Raw genomic sequence first — 24,736 nt, forward strand, 5'->3', positions numbered from 1 at the left:
TGGCTGATGCTCAGGAGTGTGCGCCTTGGCGACCGGTTTCCTCCAGAACCGCGGCCGCGGCTGTGTTTGGCCTGGGCTCGCGCTTTCAACCCGGCTGCTATGGCTGCGATAAAAGCGGCAAACTCCAAGGCTGAGGTGGCGCGGGCCCAGGCGGCTTTGGCTGTCAATATATGCGCCGCCCGGGGGCTGCAGAATGTGCTGCGGACCAACTTGGGTCCTAAGGGCACCATGAAAATGTGAGAAGACGGTTGGAGCGGCGGTTTGGGCGCCGGGGGGGTTGGTGGGTGTCTGGGCGCCCTCCGTGTACGTTCTGCGAATAGATTGGGGCGGTGTGGACCCACTTCTGGCTCTGGATGCCCTTTCTCATGCCTTTTTTTTTTTCCAAAAAATTTTATTACATATATATGCATTATATGCATATAAAATCTAGTGGTCATTTTATTTATTTTTATTTTTTATATGTTTTACATCGTTTTTCATTTTTGCACAATGTATGCATTTTCATTTTGGTTATATTCCCCATACAATTCCCACCCCCCTCTTATTTTGGCCCTAATCCCGTCTCCCCCCCTACCTCGCCCCCCCCCCCCCGTGTGTCTCTGATTTATAGTGCTTGTTGATTTTGATTTGGTCATCGCTAGCTTGTGGGGGGAGATTGAGCAAAGAACCCTACATGTGAAGCTGTGACACCTCCTCTATACCCGCTTTTTTGGGTTAGGGGTCCTATACAGTTAGAAAGTTCATTTAGTGTCTGCTTAGAAACACAGCCGTCTGACACCCCTGCTCTTTAAGACTATGTGCCCTTAACTTGATTTTTGTTTGGCAGTGTGTTGTAGTGGGAAGGGTACAGGTTGTGGAGCCTGGCAGGCAAGGATTCAAATCCAAGGTCTAGCTGTGGCTACTTCGGCAAGTTATTTGAATGCTCTGTGCCTACGGTTCTTCATATTTGTTTGTCCTTTCAACATAGATTTACTTAGCACCATTATGTTCTTCAGAAGAGGGCGAGGGAAAGAGATGAGGATGAAAAAAGGTGTAAGACTGTCTCAGGAGTGAGCAAAGTAAATTAATATTAACAGTAAAAGGTTATTTATGTACTAGCTGGGCTACTTGAACACAGATAACTGATACAGTTTAGATCTAATACAGATGTATGTTCTGTGTGTGGGGAGGGGACGGGGACAGTGAGGAGTGGGGCTGATACTGAGGGAAGGGACTAATTACTGATGGGAGAAAAACCTTTCAGATAATAGATTATTTTTGATAAGTCTTGAAAGAGGAAGGAGAAAGCCCAATGATGTAAATCCAACAGAAACAAAGCCAGTATTAAGAGAACCACAAAATTTGCATGCAATCTCATTTGGTAGATGAGGCATACATAAGCTAGACTGGGAAAGTTCAACTATGTTATTGCTAAATAGTTTGAATTTTACCTTGACAGTGATGAAAAACATAAAAATCTTTTAAGGATTTTTGATCAGGGAACTGACTGAGTCACATTACCTTTTAGAGAAATTTAGTGTGGAGGGTAGATTCAAATCCAGAGATATCTAAGTAGTCCACACTAGAAATGCTGATGACAATGAAAATGAAAGGAGTAGGTAGATTCAAGAACCTCTTAGGTTGTAGAATTGACAGAACTTGATCATTAGATCATCAAATACAGGGATGACGGAAGAGACTGAGTGAACCAATGGTAACATTTCACCAAAATAAAAAACCTGAAGCAAATTAACAAAATTGTAGTTTACAGACTTCAGATTACTCTTTGACCAAACCACTGTTCATTACTCATTAATTGCTCTGTCCTTAAACTTGTAGATATTTCATTTAGAATGAAGTTGCCATATTAGTCCTTCTAGGGAGAAGTTATTCTATGGGCAGCAAATGGTAATTACCATGTTATCTCCCCATGGTAGAGATGGACATTTTCTGAGCACAGTTCCCATTATTAAATAAGGGTAGTGGAGTAGTAAGCACTGGAGTGTCTGCCTTGATTCCTGCCATATGAGCTTAATAAGATCACTGTTTCCTGAACAGGCTTGTTTCTGGTGCAGGTGATATCAAACTCACCAAAGATGGCAATGTGCTACTCCATGAAATGGTGAGCTAATGTTGCTGACTTTAATACACCTAGAAAAAGCTTAATTAAAAACATTGTACATTTGTTACAGTATCTTTAAACCAAGCTTGTCAGCTAAATACTGCAGTCATGGCATATGTTCGTTGAATTAAACTTCACCAAACTCTTTTCAAATCTTTGAATATAATCCGAATAATAGTTTAGGGACATTTGCAAACTATCTTTTAAAGATACTGTATTATATTCTTTGTAATCATGGAAAAATTAAAAAATCCTTTTGCAATTTTAGTGAATATATTCATCTTCAAAATTGAAAGATTTAATCTTATTTTGGAAATGTTACATTTGAAGCAAATACTATTATAAAATGTTCAAACCGCATGAATTTTTTCTGTTCTTAAGTTTTGGTCTTAACATTTATTTAGTATTGATGACATAAAACTTGTGGGCTGGTAGAATGAAGCTCATTTCACTTTGTAATTTTACAAATGACCCTTAGGTTATTTGTTTTGGGTAGACTATTTCTTTATCTCACTCTTTCTCGTTTTTTTTAATCTGTTGCTTATATTTCCCAGCAAATTCAACACCCAACAGCTTCCTTGATAGCAAAAGTAGCAACAGCTCAGGATGATATTACAGGAGATGGCACTACTTCAAATGTTCTAATTATTGGAGAGTTACTAAAACAAGCCGATCTTTACATTTCTGAGGTATTAGAGTTTCGTGGAATTAACATTTATATAGTACTTTATATTGAATGGGAAGTACTTTTTGGAAAGCATTTTTTTTTCAGGTATTAAAAGTTTATTTTATTATCTAAACTTTGCATTTACACCTCCTAAGAAGTCCTCTGATTCAAAATACACACCGACTGAAGAAAAAGAGGGAGCATTTTACTGAATAAATTCACAATATTGACCCTGCTTTGACCCAGTTGAAGATAATAACTAAGTTGATGTTTTGCATATATTTTTTCTTTTTTTTTAATTTTATATATTTCTTACATCATTTTTCTTTTTTTTTTTTCTTTTTTTTTTCTTTTTTTTGTGGGACCCTCGCCAGTGGCCGGGGAATGAACCGGTGCTGCAGAGGCTGCGGGCAGCCTCGCAGCCCAGCGCTCAACCGCTGCACCACCAGGGGAGGCCCATCATCATTTTTCATTTTTGCACAATGTATGCATTTTCATCTTGGTTATATTCCCCATACAATTACATCCCCCTTATTTTGACCCCAATGATTTGATTTTTTCTTTATTATAGTTATTCTTTTTCCTGGTCCATTATTTAGGTTTTCTAAACTCCTGCTATGAGTGAGACCATCCGGTATTTTTCTTTTTCTTTCTGGCTTATTTCGCTGAGCATGATCCCTTCCAGCGCCATCCATGTTGCTGCAAACTGCATGTGTTTATCTTTTTTGAATGCTGAGTAATATTCCATGGTGTACATGTACCACATCTTCTTGATCCAGTCATCTATTTTTGGGCATTTGAGTTGTTTCCAAAGCTTAGCTATTGTAAACAGTGCTGCTATAAACATAGGGGTGCAGGTGCCCTTTGGAATTGATGTTTCTGTGTCCTTTGGGTAAATACCTAGGAGTGGAATTGCTGGATCATATGGAAGCTCTATGTTTAGTAGGTCCAGAAATCTCCACACAGCTCTCCATAGTGGTTGGACCAATTTGCACTCCCACCAACAGTGCAAGAGAGTTCCTTTTTCTCCACAACCTTGCGAACATTTGTTGTTGCTAGTTTTGTTTTGTTGTGTTTTTTTTTAAGATTTATTTATTTATTTATACAAGTACTGGGTATAGTCTGAAGTGCAGGAGGGTGAGAGAATTCACCAGAGCCAGAGCAAGGAACGGAACAGGCAGACTGATGAAATACACTTCTGAGGGTAGCAGCGGACACGGCATGAGAGGTCTGTCACACCATGTGGGACCCTCGCTGGTGGCCAGGGATCGAACCAGCACTGCAGAGGCTGCGGGCAGCTTCGCAGCCCAGCGCTCAATAGCTGCGCCACCAGGGCAGACCCTGTTGCTAGTTTTTTTAATATGTGCCATTCTCACTGGTATAAGATGGTATCACATTGTAGTTTTCATTTGCATTTCCCTGATTACATGTGATGTTGAACATTTCAAGGACCATTTCAGTAAAGCATAGACTGGCTAAAGTGCTAGTTATTACTTTGTGTTTCGTTTAGTAATGGGAGTTGTCTGTTCAACGTCTGTTACTTTATCTTAACTTTTGCCTGTAGAGAGTAGAAACTTAGCTAAAATTAACAATAAAAAAAATTATCTCACGTAATTGAACATAGAGAAGATAGGTTTCCAGGGTTGGTTGGTTAAAAAATCACTCACCAAGTATCCGTATGCTTTCTGGCTCTCACCTCTTCCACTTAAGGTTTAGTTCTACTTCTATAAGAGGGCTCTCTGTTTCCCTTCAAAACACTCAGCAGGACAGGGCCTGAGAAAATATGGAATATAAATTCTTTATATAATTGGACCAACCTTGGTCTTAGTCCATCCCATGCCAATACGAGTTTTTAGGGGAACTCACTTAATCTAATCAGGTTTCTACTCTTGAACTAGGTATAGAGTCAGCTTCCTCTGAAGCACTAGAGAAAGAGAAATACCTAAACAAAATTAGGGGTGGATTAAGAAGAGAGAAATTCAGGAAGGGAGAGATGCTGACAGACGTTGACATAAATATGAGACTGTGTGGCAGTACTGTGATAGTGATAGAGTGATAGAGCTAGGAATAAGATACTGTAGAAATACTGAGGAAGCTGGGGTATCCTAATCTAGTCTTTCTGGAGGAAACAAGCTAAATATTTAGGATGAGTAGGAGAAAACCATTCCAGGCAGAAGAGACAGCATGAGTAGAGGCACAGAGGAAGAGAAGCAACATCATAGTATGTTGAGTTACAAGTAGTTTGGTGTTGGCAGTGTTTAAAGTGACATGGATAGTGGTGATTAGCCTGGGAAAGTAGTTGGTAACAACATCATGAAAGGCATATGGTATACTAATCAATGATGTACATTAGTACATCATTAATGTACTAATACATTAATAAATAATGTGGCCAGATTGACATTTTAAATATTTGGGGAACAGTTTTGAAAGATTCAAGGCTGGAGGTTCTGAGAGTAGTCCAGGTGAGAAATTGTGAGGTTCTAGACTGAAAAAAGTGTTTTAAAAATAATTAACACAGGGCCTCCCTGGTGGCGCAGCGGTATCGCACTGGGTTGCGAAGCTGCCTGCAGCCTCTGCAGGGCTGGTTCGATCCCCAGCTGCTCCCCGACCACCGGAAGAGGGTCCCACATGGCACGCAGACCTCTCCTGCCGCCCACTGCTCCCCTCAGCAGTGTGCTTCAGTCCTTCTGCCTGCTCTGCTCCCTGCTCTGGCTCTGGGGAATTCTCTCACCCTCCCGCGCTTCTGACTGTACCCACTGCTTGTATAAATAAATAAATAAATCTTTAAAAAATAATAGTAATTAACACAGGCTATAGAGCCAGGTCTTTTGGGGTTAAATTTTGCCAGCCAGTTTAAGGCAAATTACATTTTCCCTTTAAGCTTCAATTTCCTCTTCTGTAAAGCAGCAATAACAACAATACTCATTTCATGGTATTGAGAGGGCTAAGTTAGATAATACATGTAAAGCCATTTAGAATAATGTCTGGCACAAATGCTCACTAAATGTCAACTTTTCACAATTACTATAAGGGCCTCCCTGGTGGTGCAAGGGGTTAAGACACAACCTATGAAGGTGTCCACAGCCACTGCAGCACAAGTTCTATCCCTGGCCAGTGAGCCATCCACATGGCACAGCAGACCTCTCCTGAGTTACCTGCTGCTCCTGTCAGCAGTGTATTTCAGTCAATCTGCTTGTTCTGTTCCCTACTCTGTCTCTGGTGAATCCTCTCACCCCCCGCACCTGTGGCCTGTACCCCAGTTCTTGTATGCATAAATAAATAAAATCTTTAAAAAATTACTATCAGGGCCTTCCTGGTGGCTCAGCGGGTTGAGTGCAGCGCTGTAAAGCTGTCCACAGCCTCTGCAGTACATGTTTGATTCCCAGCTGGCCAGGGATTCCCAGCTACCCACATGGCATGGCAGACCTCTCCTGTCTTGCACGCTGCTCCCCTCAGCAGTGTATTTCAGTTTGCCTGCCTGTTCTGCTCCCCATTCTGTCTCTGGTGAATCCTCTCACCCTCCCGCGCCTCTGGCCTGTACACCAGTTCTTGTATGAATAAATAAATATAAAAAAAATTACTATCAGATTGATGTAAAGAAATGAAGGAAGGGAATAAATTAGACCTAGTTCTAACTTTCAGTAAATTTGTATATTTTAGAATAAATTATACGGATTTGAAAAAGTTATTATATGAGACCCACAGAAAAGTTGGAGGAATTTTCCAAAGAATAGCATTTCTTTTCCAGAGATATATGTGTATAGAAATATGTATGTGTGTAGGGCCTCCCCTGGTGGTGCAGCGGTTGAGCGCCGGGCTGCGAAGCTGCCCGCAGCCTCTGCAGTGCCGGTTCAATCCCCAGCCACCGGTGAGGGACCCACAAGGCATGCAAACCCCTCCTGCTGTGCCCACTGCTCCCCTCAGCAGTGTATTTCGTCAGTCTGCCTGTTCTGTTCCCTGCTCTGGCTCTGGTGAATTCTCTCGCCCTTCTGCACTTCTGACTATACCCAGTGCTTGTATAAATAAAATAAAATAAAAAAAAAAAAGACAGCACATTTAAAAAAAAAAGAAATATGTATGTGTGTAGTAATATTTTTTTTAATGAATGGTATAATAGGCATGATGATATAAACATTCCTGTGTGTATTTCGTAAAACCAGGGAATTCTTTCATATAACCATGGTATAGTGATCAAAATGAGGAAATTAATATTAACATTGACACAGTACTATTATCTGATCTTCAGATTTTATTCAAATGTCATCATTTGATCCAAGTGTCTTATAATAGTAGAAGACCTAAGTTCACGCACTGTATTGTTCTCATGTTCCTTTAGTCTCCTTTAAGCTAGAATTGTTCCTGAACCATCTTTTGTGTTTCATGACTTTGCTGCTATTAGAGCATAGGCCAATTATCGTGTAGTAAGATCCTCAATTGGGATTTGTCTGTTTCCTCCTGATTAGACTCAGGTTATGAACTTTTGGCAGGAATACCACAGAAGTTCTATTGTGTTCTTAATACATCATATCAGGGGGCACCTGATGTCTATCTGTCTCTTTACTGTGATGTTAACTTTGATCATTTGGTCAGGGTGGTATCTGTTTTTTCTCAAAATCAGTGCTGGACTTTCCCCTTTGCATTAAAGGGAGTCTTTTGTGCCCATTAGAAGGGCACCACATGACAATTATGTATCATAATTTTTAGAAGGTAAAAGGACTTTTGTAGTTTTTATATTGGATTTAACAATTTTTCTGTAAGTTTGAAAATGAGAAAAAAAGGACAGTAAAGTGCCAAATTCTGGCCTGTAAGATCAGGGCTTTTATCTTCAAGAAGCATCTTAAATAGAGAGGAATTCAGTGTTCTAAAGTGTGGTAAACAAGAGATATAAGCAAAAAATTCAGAAATGTTAACATGGAATGTTAACATACTTTATGGAAATTGGGCAAATGTGAAATTCATGTATTGCTTTGAAATGACTTTTTCAGATCCAACATTGTAATTTAGGAGTTTAAACATATTGCTATCAAAACATTAAATTTTTTCCTCACAAAACAATTATGTTCTCTGTATAGAGGGACATAAAGACATGGAAGAAAAATGAAAACCAAAAACCTTTCTTTTTGAAGTGGGAGAGGAATAAGATTTGAAATTTAAAAATCTCTGCAGTCATTCACATTATAATCTTCCAATCTTAGGAATGATTTGCAAAATGCTGAGGAAAGGCATAGAATCACCTAAAAATTGAGAAAAAAATTAAGCACTGCAAAATGACTTTTATAAATTACATAATACATTTAGTGGCATTGATGTTGTTATTATAACCTGTTTTGGGCATACCTATTTATAGAAGAGAATAGTTGCTTTTACTTTTGGTGATTTATTTTATAATTTATAGCTTTATGTTGATGTAATAGGGCCTGCACCCTAGAATAATAGCTGAAGGATTTGAAGCAGCAAAGATGAAAGCACTTGAAGTTTTGGAAGAAGTTAAAATTGAAAAAGAGATGAAAAGAGAAATCCTCTTAGATGTGGCTAGAACATCTCTACGAACTAAAGTTCATGTTGAACTGGCTGATGTGCTAACAGAGGTATGTGATTAAACTTTTGCATTCAGAATGAATAGTGCCTAACATACGGTGATATTTTTTCTTTCTTTTTTTTTGCCTATAAGATAATCAAGTGGTTCTTTTTGAATGTAAAATGAAATATTGCAATTTGTATTCTATGTGTTTGTGCATGTAAAATAAAATATGGAAGATAAACACTTATAGACTTATAGACTAGATTTGATTGGTATCATTTTTCAAAGGTGTCATGTTAAGCCTTCTTTTAAGGTAACATTAAAGTTACCTTACATAAGGATTGTTTCCTGTGTGGAAGCCATTGGGGTGGATGTACTCACTCTTTAAACCTATAGTTCTGTATTCATTATGTGAGGTGACATGTGGGGAAGTTGTTTTTGCAATGTGTGTTGTACTTAAGATTACCATTTCAATAAAGCATAATTAATCTGACAGATTATATATTCACATCTGGAAAATGCATATTTGTTTTGCTTAATCCTGAAGGTATCAAGTAATATAAGGATAATATTGGGTATATTTGGATGGATTTTTATCAGGTGGCTATAGTTTGATCATATTACTATTCCTTAGCTTTGCTGTTTCTTGAATTTATTAGTTTATCAAGAATGACAAATTAATTACAACCAAATTCACAAGACATCAACATATAAATTACAATGCTATCTTACTTGCTTTGAGAAATATAAATGCCAAATGGATTAGAACACTGAAGTTGTTTCTTTTCTTTTTTTTTTAAAGATTTATTTATTTATGCATACAAGAGCTGGGGTACAGGCCAGAGATGCGGGGGGGGGTGAGGGGCGGTGAGAGGATTCACCAGAGACACAGTGGGGAACGGAACAGGCAGACTGACCGAAGTATGCTGCTGAGGGGAGCAGCGGGTGAGATAGGAGAGGTCTGCTGTGCCATGTGGGTTGCTCCTGGCCTGGCCGGGGATCGAACTTGTGCTACAAAGGCTGCGGATTGCTTCATGGTGTGGTGCTTAACCCCTTGTGCCACCAGGGAGGCCCCGAAGTTGTTTCTTTTTCTCCTTAAATAGGAATACCTACTTGGGAAATCAGATTATGATTAATCAATTTCTTTCTTTTTTTTTCTTTTACAGTTTATATCTTTAATTCACCATGGTATTTCTTTAAAAGAAATATATACACAGCTGCATATATCTTGGGAAAACCTTAAACCAGTATGCTCCTAATTTCTCCTTACTGTCTTTTGTGCTGTTTCAATACATTTTAATTTGCATATGTCCCTCAAGATTAGGCAATTTCTTACTGATCAGATACAAATAAATACTTTGCTGTATTTTCTACTGTTGGAATACATGTATCAAGTAGATCAGAGCCTTCATGTAATCTGGTTAAGGCCTCCATTCTCTTTTGGCAGGGAAGAAACAATGATAAAAACAATGATTATCTCATTCTTCAGTGGTAGTTCTCATTTTTCCCTGTTGGACTCCAAACCAAATATCAGGTTTATTTGTATTTTAGGACAGTTATAACATAGCACGATTTCAGTAGTCAGTTATTGTCCTTTTACTACTTTCTGAGCTAATCAATAGGGTATATTGTGTTATGTTTCTCAAAGTGCATATTCCCGGGAATATGTAACAGAAAAAATGAGACCCATCTTTCTGGAGTGTCAATTTTACTTTGTAATCTTGGAGGAGAGCATTACTTTCACATTAAAACAACCACGTGTATATTATGGCATGACATGGAAACTTCATATACGGTAAAGCAAAAGACTTAAAAATTTCCTGTTGTTATAGCCAGCAAAGTTGAGCTGTTCCCTTAGACTACATTTCCCTCTTTTCTACGAAGGTGTTCCTTCATGGAAAAGTTTGAGAATTATTGAATAGATGGAGTAGTGGAATGACAGTCAAAGAGATCTGAATTTTAGTTCTGACTTTGCTACTACATGTTAGATTTTGTCTTAAGACCATAAATTCTTAAAGGTTTATCTTTATTTCCTTATCTGTAAAATAAAGGATTTGGACCTGATGATCTTTAAAGTCTCTTTCGTCTCTGAAGTATCCATTGGCATTGGTTATTATTAGTGCCATGACAAAAGTGACACTTTTTCTCTTTACCTTATATTTTGGAGCCTAAAGCCTTTCACCTACTTGTTTGGTGATGGATTAGTGGGACCAGTGATTTCTTTTAGTAATTTACTGTTCTTCACTTCTCTTTCAGGCTGTGGTGGATTCTGTTTTGGCTATTAGAAGACCAGGTTTTCCTATTGATCTTTTCATGGTAGAAATCATGGAGATGAAGCATAAATCCGAAACAGATACAAAGTAAATTACATAACGTTTGACAATACATAGATTCTAGAATATATGGGTATCTTCAGATGACCTTTTAAATGAATTTCTAATGAACTTTGTTGCTTTTTTCAATCTGTTCATTTAGCATGCATTAATTGGATATTACTATGAACCACCCACTGTTTTAGATACCAGGAAAGAATAATAAATAGAATTTCTTTGTCTGAGAAGTTTAGTTGAAGGAGATGATAAACATATTATAATAAATACTACAAAGAGGCTAGTGTAACATTGCATATGAACATGTGTATGATTTTAGATGGGTCAGGAATTCATGTGATAAGAAACTGAACTGGAGAGTTAAAGAGGTCTCTGAAGAAACAAGGGAGCTAGCCATGTGACTATCTGGAAGAAGAGGGTGCTAAGCAGAGGGAGTAATAGTTGAAAGGGCCCTGAGTAAAAGTGTGCTGGGGTGTTTCAGTATCTCTGGAACATAGCAAGAGGAAAAAGGAGTAGAGGTTGTGATTAGAGGGGCCAGATGATTGACATTAAGTGTGTTGCATCTTGCTGCTTTTTGTATTTGACTCATTTTAACATTTTATTGTGGAAAATTCTGTCTTTATCAACTTTTAGTGGGTGGCCCATCCTGTTTCCCTTTATATTCCTTAATGTACTCTTCTTTCCTTCCTTCCTATTTCAAACCTGCATTTTTTAAAGTCAATTCAGATATCATATTCCATCTGTTAATACTTTATTTTTAATATATGTGGGGTTTTTTTTGTTATTTATAGAAAATCTATTTGGTTCTTCTGAAATCTGCCATGTCACGTTTTAAAAAAAAAATTATTTATTTTTATACAAGATCTGGGATAGAGGCCAGAAGCACAGAAGGGTGAGAGGATTCACTAGAGACAGAGTGGGGAGCGGAACAGGCAGACTGACAAAATACACTGCTGAGGGGAGCAGCAGGTGAGACAGGAGCAGTCTACCACGCCATGTGGGTATCTCTCTAGCCAGCCAGGAATCGAACACATGCTGCAGAGGCTGCGGACAGCTTCACAGCTCTGTGCTCAACCCACTGCACCACCCGGGAGGCCCTGCCATGTCACTTTTTATGGTTTCCTGTTCCCTGCAGATCTTTCCAAACTTGTTCTTTATTTCTTTAAACATATGGGTCACCGCTGTAGTTTTGGTTTGCTTAATTTTGGTGTTTATTATATTTTGCTGATTTTCACTCATTGTGCTTTGTTTCCATATGTGCCTTTCATTGTGTTTGAAAAAGTATTTGTAGAAATAATTTGAGACCTAGGATGAAGGTATCTTTCTGTATGGAGAATTTGAATTTGCTGTGGTGAGGAGCCTAGGTACTACTTTAAATTGATGCCTCAGCTTGAGGTCTTGTGTTTCTCTTCATTTTTTTTTTCTTTAATATCCAGTTGTGAATTCTAACTGCAAATCCATATGAGGATTGATTGCTTCAAGTTCATCCTGTTGGTTTCTATCCTGAGTATATATCCCTTTGAATACCAGTTTAATGTGAACGGGTCTTCCATTAGATTCTACCTCAGATGAATTCCAAACTTTTAATTGTGTCCTCATCTTTGAAAGGTAATTGAAACTAAAGTTTAGAAATGCCTGACTGTCAAATGACCTTAGGATAAGAATGCTTGTCATCCCCTGCTTACATCTTGGAGTTTCTGCTTTGTTTTTGTGTTTGAAAAGAAAATTATTTCCTATTTCTTTACTATTTCATATGATCCTCCAATGTTTTTAGAGGTTTTTTTTGGTATTTTTAAATTTATTTACTTATATATATCTTACATCATTGTTCATTTTTGTGCAGTATTTGCTTTCTCCTCTCAGTAAAATTCAGAGGACTAAAATATGGGGACTAAAAATTTAGTCCCTATAAAATTCCTACCATCACCTGTGCACCATCACCATACTCCCTTATGTTCTTCCCTCCCCTGTTTTCCCTCCCTCTCCTTTCCTCTTCCCTGCAGAATGTCTCTGATTATAGTTGTCTGTTAATTTTGATCTTTTATTTATTATTGTTATTTTTTTCCTGATCCCTTATTAGTTCCCCTATAGTCCTCCTATAAGTGAAACCATCTAATATTTTTCTTTCTCCTTCTGACCTATTTCATTGAGCATAAACTGTTTTTAGAGTTATTACTTTTTTAACTTAGCAGTTTTTTGTTTTTTTGTTTTTGGTAGTAAGATTGGTTCAAATTAACCTATCATTGCTGAGGGTAGCAATTTCTAGATTTATATTTCAGAAGCATATCTGGTTGTTGAATGGAGACTTCACCAAGGAGTGGCATGGGAGGTACAAGGGCAGAAACATACCAGTTACAATTTTTTTTTAAAGATTTATTCATGCATACAGGCCAGAAGTATGGGGTTGAGAGGATTCACCAGAGACAGAGTGGGAAACAGAACAGACAGACTGACTGAAATACACTGCTGAGGGGAGCAGTGGGTGAGGCAGGAGAGGTCTGCTGCACCATGTATAGGTAGCTCCCTGGCTGGGGATCGAACTCATGCTGCAGTGGCTGTGAACAGCTTCATAGGTTGCATCTTATTGTGCCTCCAGGGAGGCCCTACAATTTTTTTTTCCTACAATTTATTTTAATACAGGTGAGAAATACGCTTTAGGTCAGGGTCTACTTAGAAAGGAGAATAGTATTTGTTGATGGGTTACAGTATATAACAGAAGCAGGAATCAGGGACATTTCTTGGGTTTTTGCATGAGAAACTGAAAAAGTAGAATTGCCATTTCTTGAGATGGAAAAGACTGGGAGCTGTAGGTTTGGAAAAAATAAGTTAAGAGATTGATTTGGGGAATGTTACATGCCGATTAGCTATCTATGTGGAGATGTTGAGATGGGAATTAGAGAGGTGTGTCTGGAGTTCAGAATAGAGATCTGGACCAGAAATATATATTTTTAGGAATCATTAGTGTATGGGTAACTTAAAGCTATGGGAGTCAATGAGATCATCTGGGAAGTGAATATAGATAAAGAAAAGAAAACGTTTAAGGATTGAACCCTGGAAACTCAATGTGTAGAAATTGAGAAAATGAAGATTCAGCAAAGGAGAATGAAAACGGTTGGTCAGTGAGATTGGAGGAAAGGCAAGAGACAGTAGTGTTGCAGAAGCTAAAAGAAAATAGTATTTCAAGGAAGAATAGTCATGTCATATACATTGTGTGAGCCAATTGCTCTGAATTGAAAATTGACCAATTTGGAAAACATTTCATTTTTTGGTTGATTTAATGAAAGTTGATTCAGCAAAGTGTATGAAACATTGGACTTGAGAGAATGTTTAAGAAAGAAGTGAGGATGCAAATATAGATGACTTAGGAGTTAAGCTATAAAGAGAAACAGAGAAATGGGATAGCAGTTAAAAGGGAATATAGAAATGGGTTTGAAGGAGAAGAATGAATTTCTGAGGCATTCTGAAGAGAATGCTTTCTGAATGCATTCTGAAGAGAAGCATTCTGAAGAGAATGCTTCTGTGAATTCAGACAATTGATGTGAATCCAGAGAATTCAAGGAATATGAGGCCATGCAGGATCATAGAGGGGAAAGGGAACACAGCACCCAAGTGCAGAGGTTAACCTTAGAGAGGAAGCTGTTCAAGTCAAGTGCAGGTGCTTTGGTAGAGGTAGTAATGAAACAGTGTTTCTGTTTTCTTGGAGATGCAAAGTCATTTATTGAAAGTGAGGAGGGGCCAAGTATAAAGGAGGCTTGAAAACAGAATATTAAACATAGTTTGCTTGTTTCTTTGTAAAATAAAATATTTTCACATTCATTTAGGATTTAGATTACAATTTTGAAAACTTCTAATTGTGTTAAACTATTTAAAATTATTTCCTTAATGTGTAACAAATATTGGTTATAAAAGATTCATAATTGGATATACATGAATTTTAAAGGTTATAAAAATATTTATTGTGGAAAGAACATTTGGAGAATGAGTAAAAGCTCTCCCCCTCACCCTACAATTACTTGTATTCCTACCATCCAAGCATAACACTACTTTTACTTTTCTTCCATTTTCTCTTTTCAATGCCAAGGTGCATATATTTTTAAAGAATAGTTACCGTTGCTTTGCATGCAATTTGTCATTCTGTGCTTATCAGCTACCCCTGAAACATTTTCCCATCTTAATACATAGTTTTCATGACCAATAAATAGTTAGGTTATTACTTCTGAACAAGAATCTACTGCTGGACATTAAGCTAACAATTTAAGCTATTCCATGTAATTATTTTGAACAGTGTTCCTAAGAAGCTCATGTATGCCCACTTTTTATTATTTGATCAGCTGTCACTATGTTTGAGCCACATAACTTAGAGAATAATTCATTTTAAGCTGACTCTGTTGTGATTTCACAGTCATGTTGTGTTAAAGTAAATTCTCTTTACTAATTAAGTATTAGGTTTGAAATTGATGTGAGAAAGCAGTGTATGCCCTAGCAGTTCTGTTACAACTTTACGAGTATAAATTCTAATTTTATTTATTTATTTTTAAAGATTTATTTATTTATTTATACAAGCACTGGGCACAGTCAGAAGCACGGGAGGGTGAGAGAATTCATCAGAGCCAGAGCAGGGAACAGAACAGGCAGACTGATGAAACACACTGCTGAGGGGAGCAGCGGTTGCGTCAGGAGAGGTCTGCCTCTCCATGTGGGACCCTCACTGGCGGCCGGGGATTGAACCGGCGCTGTAGAGCCTGCGGGCAGCTTCGCAGCCCAGCGCTCAACCGCTGCGCCACCAGGGGAGGCCCTATAAATTCTGATTTTATACTAAATTTTAGAGTGTATATTCAGAGTAAGAAACATTATGTTATTTTTAACAGATTGGTCAGAGGATTAGTTTTGGATCATGGTGCCCGTCATCCAGATATGAAGAAACAAGTAGAAGATGCATTTATACTTACTTGCAATGTGTCACTAGAATATGAAAAGACGTACGTTATGTCAGTTTTTTCATTTTTTTCCTGAAAGTGTTTTAAAATCTTTTTTTTTTCTTTCCCAAGTGTTTAGTGTAAATCCTTTTACCTTTTCTTTCCCACCAACCACCACCTTTATTAGTTTGTTTTTATTTATCTTTTAGAGAGGTGAGCTCTGGTTTCTTTTATAAGACTGCAGAAGAGAAAGAGAAGTTGGTAAAAGCTGAAAGAAAATTTATTGAAGATCGAGTACAAAAGATAATAGACCTGAAAGACAAAGTCTGTGCTCATTCTAATAAAGGGTTTGTTGTCATTAATCAGAAGGTGAGAAAGAAATTTTAGATTTTAACTCTTTTTAAATGTTCTTTAGTGTTTGTTCAAGTATGGTCCATGGACCCTTGGAAATCAATCCCTAAGACCATTTCATGGAGTCCATAGAGTCAAAACTTTTTTACATTAATAATAATAATGCCTTTTACATGTGTTGGCATGTTCAATGATGATGCAAAAACAACAGTAGGTAAAACCGCTGACATCTTAGTACAAATCAAAGCAGTAGCACCAAATTGCTTTATTAGTCATATTTCTTGTCACCACACCACCACACACTAGCAGTTAAAAAAAAAAAAAATGGCAGGGCCTCCCTGGTGGTGCAGGGGTTAAGCTGTGAAGCAATCCGCAGCCTCTGCAGCTATGAGTTCTGTCCCTGGCCACCCTGGAAGCAACCCACATGTCGAGGCCCTCTCCTGTCTCACTGGCTGCTCTCCTCAGCATTGTATTTCAGCTGGTCTGCCTGTTCTGTTCCCCTCTCTGTCTCTGTTGGATCCTCTTACTCCCCCACCCCCGTATCTCTGGCCTGTACCCCAGCTCTTGTATGCATAAATAAATAAGTCTTTAAAAAAAATGGCAGATTCATTTAAGAATTTTTTTTGATGAAGTGGTAAAACATTAATTTTATAAATTTTGATCCTTAAATGTGCATCCTTTTATAATTATGTGTGACAAAAAGTGAAGTATGCACAAAGCACTCTTACTGCATGTCAAAATATGGTTATCTTGAAGGAAAGTACTTGTGTAATTGAATTGTGAACTGGAAATCATACTTTTTTTGATGGAACATTATTTTTTACTTGAAAGAATGACAGATAAGCTATGATTATTTAGACAGAGGTTTTGATAGATTTTTCTCAAAAATTAATGAAATATTCCTGTCACTTCAAGGAAAACAAGGAACAACAGTATTTGTTGCTCATAATACCATTGGAACTTCACAAAATTCGAACTTGGGAAAACTTGTATATGCCACTGTGAACTTGACAGCTTTCTAATAGTTAAAAGGCTTTGCTGATAATATTGGTGATAGTATTAGCAAACGTGATACTTTTGACACTGTATAACCATGAAATATGCCAGCATTTGAAAGTTCTACCTAATTTAGTGAGTTGAAATTTTCTAAATGACTAAAAGATTTACAATCTAACAAAATCATGCATGGGTAAAGAATTCATTCAAAGTGCAAAAAGATAGACAAATGGATTTTTAATGTGAATGTTCCACAGATATGCTTCCATAGTCCACATTGCAACTGACTTTTAAGAAGCTATCATTTGTTTGTAGTATCAAGTAAGTATATCCATATTTATACGAAAATACTATTAAGCTGTTCTTCCCTTTCTCTATACTTACCTGTATTAGATCAAGTTTTTTTCATATATTTCAACCAAAATAATATATTGTGCCAAATTGAGTGCAGAAACAGATAAGAGATTCTAGCCATTTTCTATTAACACAGATTTTAAAAGTATTTGCAGAAAATGTAAAATAATGCTACTACCCTCACTGTATATTTTTATTTTTTGTTTAGGAAAGTGTAATACATTTTCATTTCAAAATGGTATTCATAGCAACATAAACTGTTTATTATTTTAAATGGTTTAATAAATATTTTTGAAATTTCTCTATATTCATAATATGATGTATATTATAGATACAGTTCACATAACAAAAATCTCTGTGAGTTCTTAATTTTTGAGTCTGAAACAGTGCTGCAACCAAAATGTTTGAGAACTACTGGCTTAAAACATGCTTGTAACTTTTATGCTAATTTCATTATAGGGAATTGATCCATTTTCCTTAGATGCTCTTGCAAAACATGGCATAGTGGCTCTTCGCAGAGCAAAAAGAAGAAATATGGAAAGGTAAAGTTACAGATAATTGTGTGTCCCAGTTATTTCTGACAGATTAAATTGTAATCATCCCACTTGTTTTCTTGTTAGCTTATATATACATGCTGAAAAAAAATAGTGGTGTACAAACTCCGAATTTTATTCTTAATTTTTTCTTGAATTTTCATATACAAAAGTCAAAATTTTAAAACTCAAGGTTTTAAAATTTTCAAAATGCAAGATTTTAACCTACTTCAGAACTTTGTTGAAATACAAGGAAGGTTTTCATCTTCTTAAAACAGATTTTAAAACCAATACAGTATAGTGACAATGCACTCTTTTGTGTTAGATGTCTTTTCATCTTTAAGAAATTAGTCTTTAGGTTTCCATAATTTAAGCTATAGTAATATATATGTAATTTCAGACTCTCTCTTGCTTGTGGTGGAGTGGCTGTGAATAGTCTTGAAGATCTCAGTGTAGATTTCTTGGGATATGCTGGTCTTGTACATGAGTACACATTAGTGAGTATTTCTGTGAGCAGTGGGTATAAAGAGAACAGTAAACCTTTTGTGTTTTTAAATACTAAACTTTTAAATTCAGGTTTTACATTTTGAGATATGAATAATCCACAGAGATTTCATACTTTATTTCAAACACTTGTTAAGAGTTCAAATATAGCTTAACTGCTTTTTAACATATTTAATAATGCTTGATAAGAAAAATTCACCTGAAGATTGAATTCTGACATTATTATCTCGGTCTTGATTTCATAAATATAACATACTAAAGTTATATCTTCTTATATTACTTTTAGGGTGAAGAAAAATTCACTTTTGTTGAGAACTGTATTAACCCTCGAGCTGTCACCTTGTTAGTTAAGGGGCCAAATAAGCATACTCTCACTCAAATCAAGGATGCTGTAAGGGATGGACTTCGTGCCATCAAAAATGCCATTGAAGATGGTAGGTTCTTTTTCATGATAGATACATATTTTTAAAGTGGTAATAAAAATATCATGGTTTGTAAAGTATCTTAAAAAATACAAAGAGTTACGTTTCTATCAATATATTTTGGGCAATTTGTAGTCTAAAAAAGTGTTTTAAAAAAATATTCTTAATAAGGAGCCTTCCTGGTGGCTCAAGGGATTAAGCCAGCACTATGAAGCTATCCACAGCCACTGCAGCATGAGTTCAATCCCCAACCAGGAAAGTGACCCACATGGTGCCGCAGACCTCTCCTGACTGGCCTGCTGCTCCCATCAGCAGTGTATTTCAGTCAATCTGCCTGTTCTGCTCCCCACTCTGTCTCTGGTGAATCTTCTCACTCCCCCACACCTCTGGCCTGTATCTCAGTTCTTATATGCATAAATGAATAAATCTTTAAAAAAATATTCTTAATAATATGCTGCCATTTTGATTAATTTATGTTTATGAAATAAACATAATGCTATAATATACATTTAATGCTATAGTATCATCTTTAAATTTTTAGACTTTTATTTTTTAAACCTGAAAAGCTTTTACAGCTTTGAATTCATTCCATTACCTCAAATGTGGTGTAAATTTAAGGAGGATTAGGAAAGAATATTAACATTTAATATTTATTGATAATTTACAACCATATCCCTTCTAAAAGAAGCTAGGGTAGATAAGTACATAAAAGTACACATTTCAAATAGAATAATAAGTGCATGAAAGCTCAACATCTTTAGTCATTAGGGAAATGAAAATAAAAACCACTATGAGGTACCATATCACAATTGTCAGGAGAGCTATATAACCAAAAAGCTGGATAATAATATTGGCAAAGATGTAGCGAAATCAGAACTCTCAGACATTGCTGGGGCACTTTTGGATAACAGACAGTTCCTCAAGAAGTTAAACATTGAGTTACTTTATGATCCAAATATCAGCTTTTTGATAAATTCACAAGAGTTAAAAACATATCCACACTAAGATCTTGCACACAAATGTTCATAACAACTTTTTATTCATAATAGCCTAACAGTGAAAACAATCCATTAGCTGAAGGGTAGATAAATAGAATGTGGTGTATCCATATAATGGAGTTTTATTTCACCACAAAAAGGAATAAATACTGATATATACTATGACATGGATGATCTTGAAAACAGTATGCTAAGTGAAAGAATCTAGATTTTACAGTTGTTGATACTTCCAGGTGGGACCAAAGTGAGGTGATGGGGTAGAGCCTGTTAACTCAGCAAAAATTAGATACTATAATTAGTTTCCTGCCACTATAAATTATAAATAACCAGTTTTTTAAAATGTAGTCATAAGGGAATCAGGTGAAAATGGAAGAAATGTCTACTCTTATTTGCCATGGATAAGCAATGAAAAAAGCTGTTTGTATCCATTTGTCCATACCAGGCTTATTTAATGGCATGTAACTTCAGGATACTTCATCTGCGTCATGTACTTATTTTATTTCTTATATATTTGAATACATTTTTGACATACACAAGTAGACTTGAATACCTAATTGCTTTTATCTCTGGTTTGATTTTTTTTTTTTTTTTTGTATGGCTTGTTTTGCCATTAGTGTTTCTCTCCCAACAGGCTGTGTGGTTCCAGGTGCAGGTGCAGTTGAAGTGGCGATAGCTGAAGCTCTTGTTACCTACAAGCACAGTATACAAGGAAGAGCCCGTCTTGGAGTCCAAGCTTTTGCTGATGCTTTACTTATTATTCCTAAGGTACAATAATTTAATAGCCAAAGAACAACTGGTTAGACATACAGGTGTTGAATTAGAAGTTGCCCATGTTATATATTTGCATTTCTTCATGCACATTTTTCGAAGATATTTTATAGCTAAAGTAGGGAAACTTTTGGCATAACAGCTGAGAATCCTTATAGAAGTTTCACAAATAGCCACTTTAGCATCTTGTTTCCTTCTCTGAGCTCTAAAAGTTGAAGTAATTCCAAAAATTTCCCTCAAAAAATAGTTCATTATTAACTAATTATATTGAAGTATATTTTATAACTTAGAACTTAAAATTTAATTAGATTTTAGGGTAAACTTATTTTATTGATGGTCAAAAGTGTTATCACTTTACATTGTGGAATGTAACAACTTCAGGTTATTTAGCACTTCCCAACACTAGTTTGCATTTGTCATTGTCATTATAATTCCTAGAAAAGAAGAAAAAACATTTTTCCATGTATCAACACTTGATATTCAAATATATATGTGAAGGCATTTCACACATATTTATTACTTTTTTATTTCTAAAGGTTCTTGCTCAGAATTCTGGTTATGACCCGCAAGAAACGCTAGTAAAAGTTCAGGCTGTGCATTCAGAATCAAAACAACCTGTTGGCATAGATTTGAATACAGGTAAGGTGAAAAATTCACTAACCCAGAATTTTGCAGTTCACTAACTCAGAACTTATAGTAACAGTAGAAGTTTAGGTGACTTTAATATTTAGTTTTGGGGGGCCTCCCTGGTGGCGCAAGGGGTTAAGACGCAACCTATGCGGCTAGCCGCAGCCACTTCAGCACAAGTTCGATCCCTGGCCAGGGAGCAACCCACATGGCGCAGCAGACCTCTCCTGACAATCCCGCTGATCCCCTCAGCAGTGTATTTCAGTCATTCTGCCTGATCTGTTCCCCACTCTGTCTCTGGTGGACCCTCTCACCGCCCGTACCTCTGGCCTGTACCCCTGTTCTTGTATACATGAATGAATAAATCTTTAAAAAAAAATACTTAGTTTTGGGTGCCTTTAGTTTACTTTTGAACTTCTTGAAATATTTATTCATCTAGGAAATAGAGTGTTATTTGATTTTTGAGATTCACATAAAACAAACATAAAAATTTTGCTTTTGTGAGCTTATGTTTTATTGGGGAAGGACAGGTGTTAATACCAACCTTAACAAACAAATCCCTTTCACATTTTAAAAAGTAGCAAATTCTGTGGGGGAAAATAAAAGAATAGAATGGTTGTGAATGCTAGCACAGGGAGGTGGAAAGAGGTCTGCAATTTAAAGATTGTGGTTATAGGAGGCCTTATTGAGAATATGTCTATTGAAAAAAAAAATCAAAAGAAGTTAGCCATGTGGTTAACTAGAGAAAGAGTTAACTAGACTAACTGTTAACTAGAAACAGAGGAAACAGTCAGTCTGATGTATTTAGGGAGGTAGAAGGTGATATAATCATGTACATCATACAAAGACTTATCAGCCAGTCTAAGAACTTTGACTGTAGTGTAATAAGAACAGTTTTGAGCAGAGGTGTGACATGGTCTAAAGGATTACTGTGGCTACTTTGGAGGGAAGTCACAACTGGAAGGTTGGGATTGTCATTAACTATATTGGAGAAGACCACGGTAGAGCAGGTTATGATAGTGGTGGATCAGTTGAATTTTGCAAAGTTAAGTTTGAAGTGTCTATAGACTTTCATGTAAAATAGACAGATGGAACTCAAGAAAGAGGTTGCCTTGAAGATAAAAACTTGAGAGTCACCAGAGTGTACATGTGTAGGATAGGTAAAAGGTATAAGGCTTTTCTGCTCTCCTGCCATTAGGATAGATAAGGGAACCCTGTGGTCCTGAATGCACGCCTGATGGCGGGCACCTGAAGTGGGTACACCTGGGCTGAGAGACTGGACTTTTAAGGGCGGCATCATGGGGATTCCAGCAGCTGCAGAGAGAGAAGGAGAAGCAAGAGAAGCAGAAGCCAAGAACGAAACAGAAGCAGAGAAGCCGAGAGCAGAGAAGCAGAGAGAACGTCAGAGAGACCAGAAAGAGTGAAGACTTGCTGGGGGCTGGGAGGCCTGCCAGCCTCCCGGCCCCCAGACCCCAACCTGCCATGTACCCGGTAAATCCCAATAAAAGACCTGCAAAAGCCACTGAGGACTCTGACTCCTCCTCTACCCAGTCTGCTGGATCAGAAAACCTGCATTGTGGCCCTTTCCAGCCCCTACAACATGGTTTAAATCCAAAAGGCTGGATGAGATTATCTAGGAAATGAATGTTGAGAGAAAAATACAGGCCTGAACCTTTGGGTACTCACACTTTAAGGGCTCAGGGAAGAAGAGAAAGAATTAGAAAAGCAGACAGAAAAGGAGCCACAAATATAACAGAAAAAAAAACAGCAAGAGTGATGGAATACAAGTGAAGAAAGGTAGTTAGGAGAGTGTAATCATGTGTTAAGCAGATGAGGCCTCAGAGTTGACTGTAGACATCAATGGAGGGCTTTGGTGACCTTGACGATCGTAGTTCTGGTGGAAAGTAAGTATAATTAGAATTTACATCCTATATTAGTAGAATATATCAAGAATGCAGTATTAAAAATAGTTGTTTTTTACTTTGTAGGTGAACCAATGATAGCAGCAGATGCAGGAGTTTGGGATAATTATTGTGTGAAAAAACAACTTCTTCACTCTTGGTAAGTTTGTATTACTAAAAAGAAAAAGACTTTGGGGCATAATTGATATCGTTAAGTATAGGAAAAGGCATGGTATCCAGCTATTAAAATAGGATTCTGTCATTTTACAGTGTTTTTTACATTTTAGTTCTAGCAGTGTAAGTTGTAGGAAATTCTAACAGTTTATTCTTACAGTTTATTCGAGGAAGAGGGGAAAGAAATAGAACAACATGTTTAGTGGGAAATCAATCAAACAGTGTGCTGAAAATGAATTCTGTTTTGCTGGAATTAAAGTCAGGCTTTTTGTTTATCAGCAAGGAGTAGAAATTATAATACAAGGGGTGATGTTTGTGTTTATAATAGCTTGTCTCATAAAATCTCACCAACATCATTAAAAAACAAAATACATTTATAACTAAATATTGCTAGGGGTAAAGGATAAGAATGTGGTGGGAGGCTTTACTCACCCTGTCATCTTTTTTCTTAGCACAGTGATTGCCACCAACATTCTCCTGGTTGATGAAATTATGCGAGCTGGTATGTCTTCTCTCAAGGGGTGATTGAGTTCAAAATCTGGAAGCTGAAATATATAGCACATCTTATATCTAGCTATCATTATAAAGCCCAGACCATTGTTAATTTTTACATAATAAATAATTTAAATTTATTTGTCTTAGTGGTTTCAAAAATTACATCAAAGTATACAAAGATCATACATCAAGACTAAGTGAAATTTATCTCAGGGATGCAAGGATGGATTTATATACATAAATCAATCAATATACTGCTTTATATTAACAAAAGAAAGGATAAAATTCATGATAATATCAATAGATACAGAGAAAGCATTTGACAAGACTCGGTATCCATTTATGATAAAAATTCTGAACAAGATAGGACAAAGGCTATAGATCACAACTTATTGCAAACTTAATACTTTTAAAATAGGTAATATAATTGTATTAATTTTTTAATTTTAATATATTTATTTTTTATTGTTATTCATTTTTGTACAATGTTTGATTTCTCTTTTCAGGTGTAATCCCCATAAAAGTCCCACTACCAAGTTCACCAATGGTAAACCATTACCATAGTCTCTTGTGTTCGTCCCTCCCATTTTGACCCCTCTTCCTTTTCATCCCCCTCCCCTGCTATATGCTGTATGCCTCAGATCTATAGTTTGCCTGCTAGTTTTGTCTTTTTTCCTTGATCCCTTGTTTGGTTTTTCTATATTCCTCCTATAAATGAAATCATTCAATATCTTTCTTTTTCCTACTGGATTTTTTCACTGAGAATAATCTCTTCCAGCTCTCACCATGTTGCCGTGCATGGCATGAGTTTATCTTTTTTGATTGCCAAATAGTATTCCATTGTGTATATAAACCATATCTTCTTGATCCAGTCATCTGTTTTTGGGCACTGAGGTTGTTTCCATATCTTACTTATTGTAAATAGCACTACAATAAACATAGGAGTGCAGCTTTCCTCTCGAATGAATTTTTGTGTCCGTTGGGTAGATTACCAAGGAGTGGAATTGCTGGGTCATATGGTAGATCCATTTTTCGTAGTTTGAGGGTCTTCCACACAGCTTGTAGTGATTGGACC

The 24,736-nt window shown here is 36.7% G+C and overlaps 1 protein-coding gene across 1 annotated transcript; it reads left to right on the forward strand.

Annotated features, from left to right (window-relative positions):
• On the forward strand, positions 1-23,792 carry CCT6B (chaperonin containing TCP1 subunit 6B). The gene is made up of 14 exons (XM_037492887.2): positions 1-236; positions 2,038-2,101; positions 2,656-2,790; positions 8,186-8,359; positions 10,549-10,652; positions 15,491-15,601; positions 15,748-15,907; positions 17,699-17,781; positions 18,173-18,269; positions 18,563-18,710; positions 20,328-20,461; positions 21,001-21,103; positions 23,080-23,152; positions 23,619-23,792. Exons 1-14 carry the CDS (start codon positions 7-9, stop codon positions 23,689-23,691), a joined length of 1,689 nt encoding a protein of 562 aa, XP_037348784.2. The 5' UTR covers positions 1-6; the 3' UTR covers positions 23,692-23,792.
• The last annotated feature ends 944 nt before the right edge of the window (positions 23,793-24,736 follow it).

The sequence above is a fragment of the Talpa occidentalis genome, unplaced genomic scaffold, assembly GCF_014898055.3.
Source record: "Talpa occidentalis isolate TD23 unplaced genomic scaffold, MPIMG_talOcc4v2.1 talOcc4.7, whole genome shotgun sequence".
In the NCBI taxonomy this organism is placed as follows: Eukaryota; Metazoa; Chordata; class Mammalia; order Eulipotyphla; family Talpidae; genus Talpa; species Talpa occidentalis.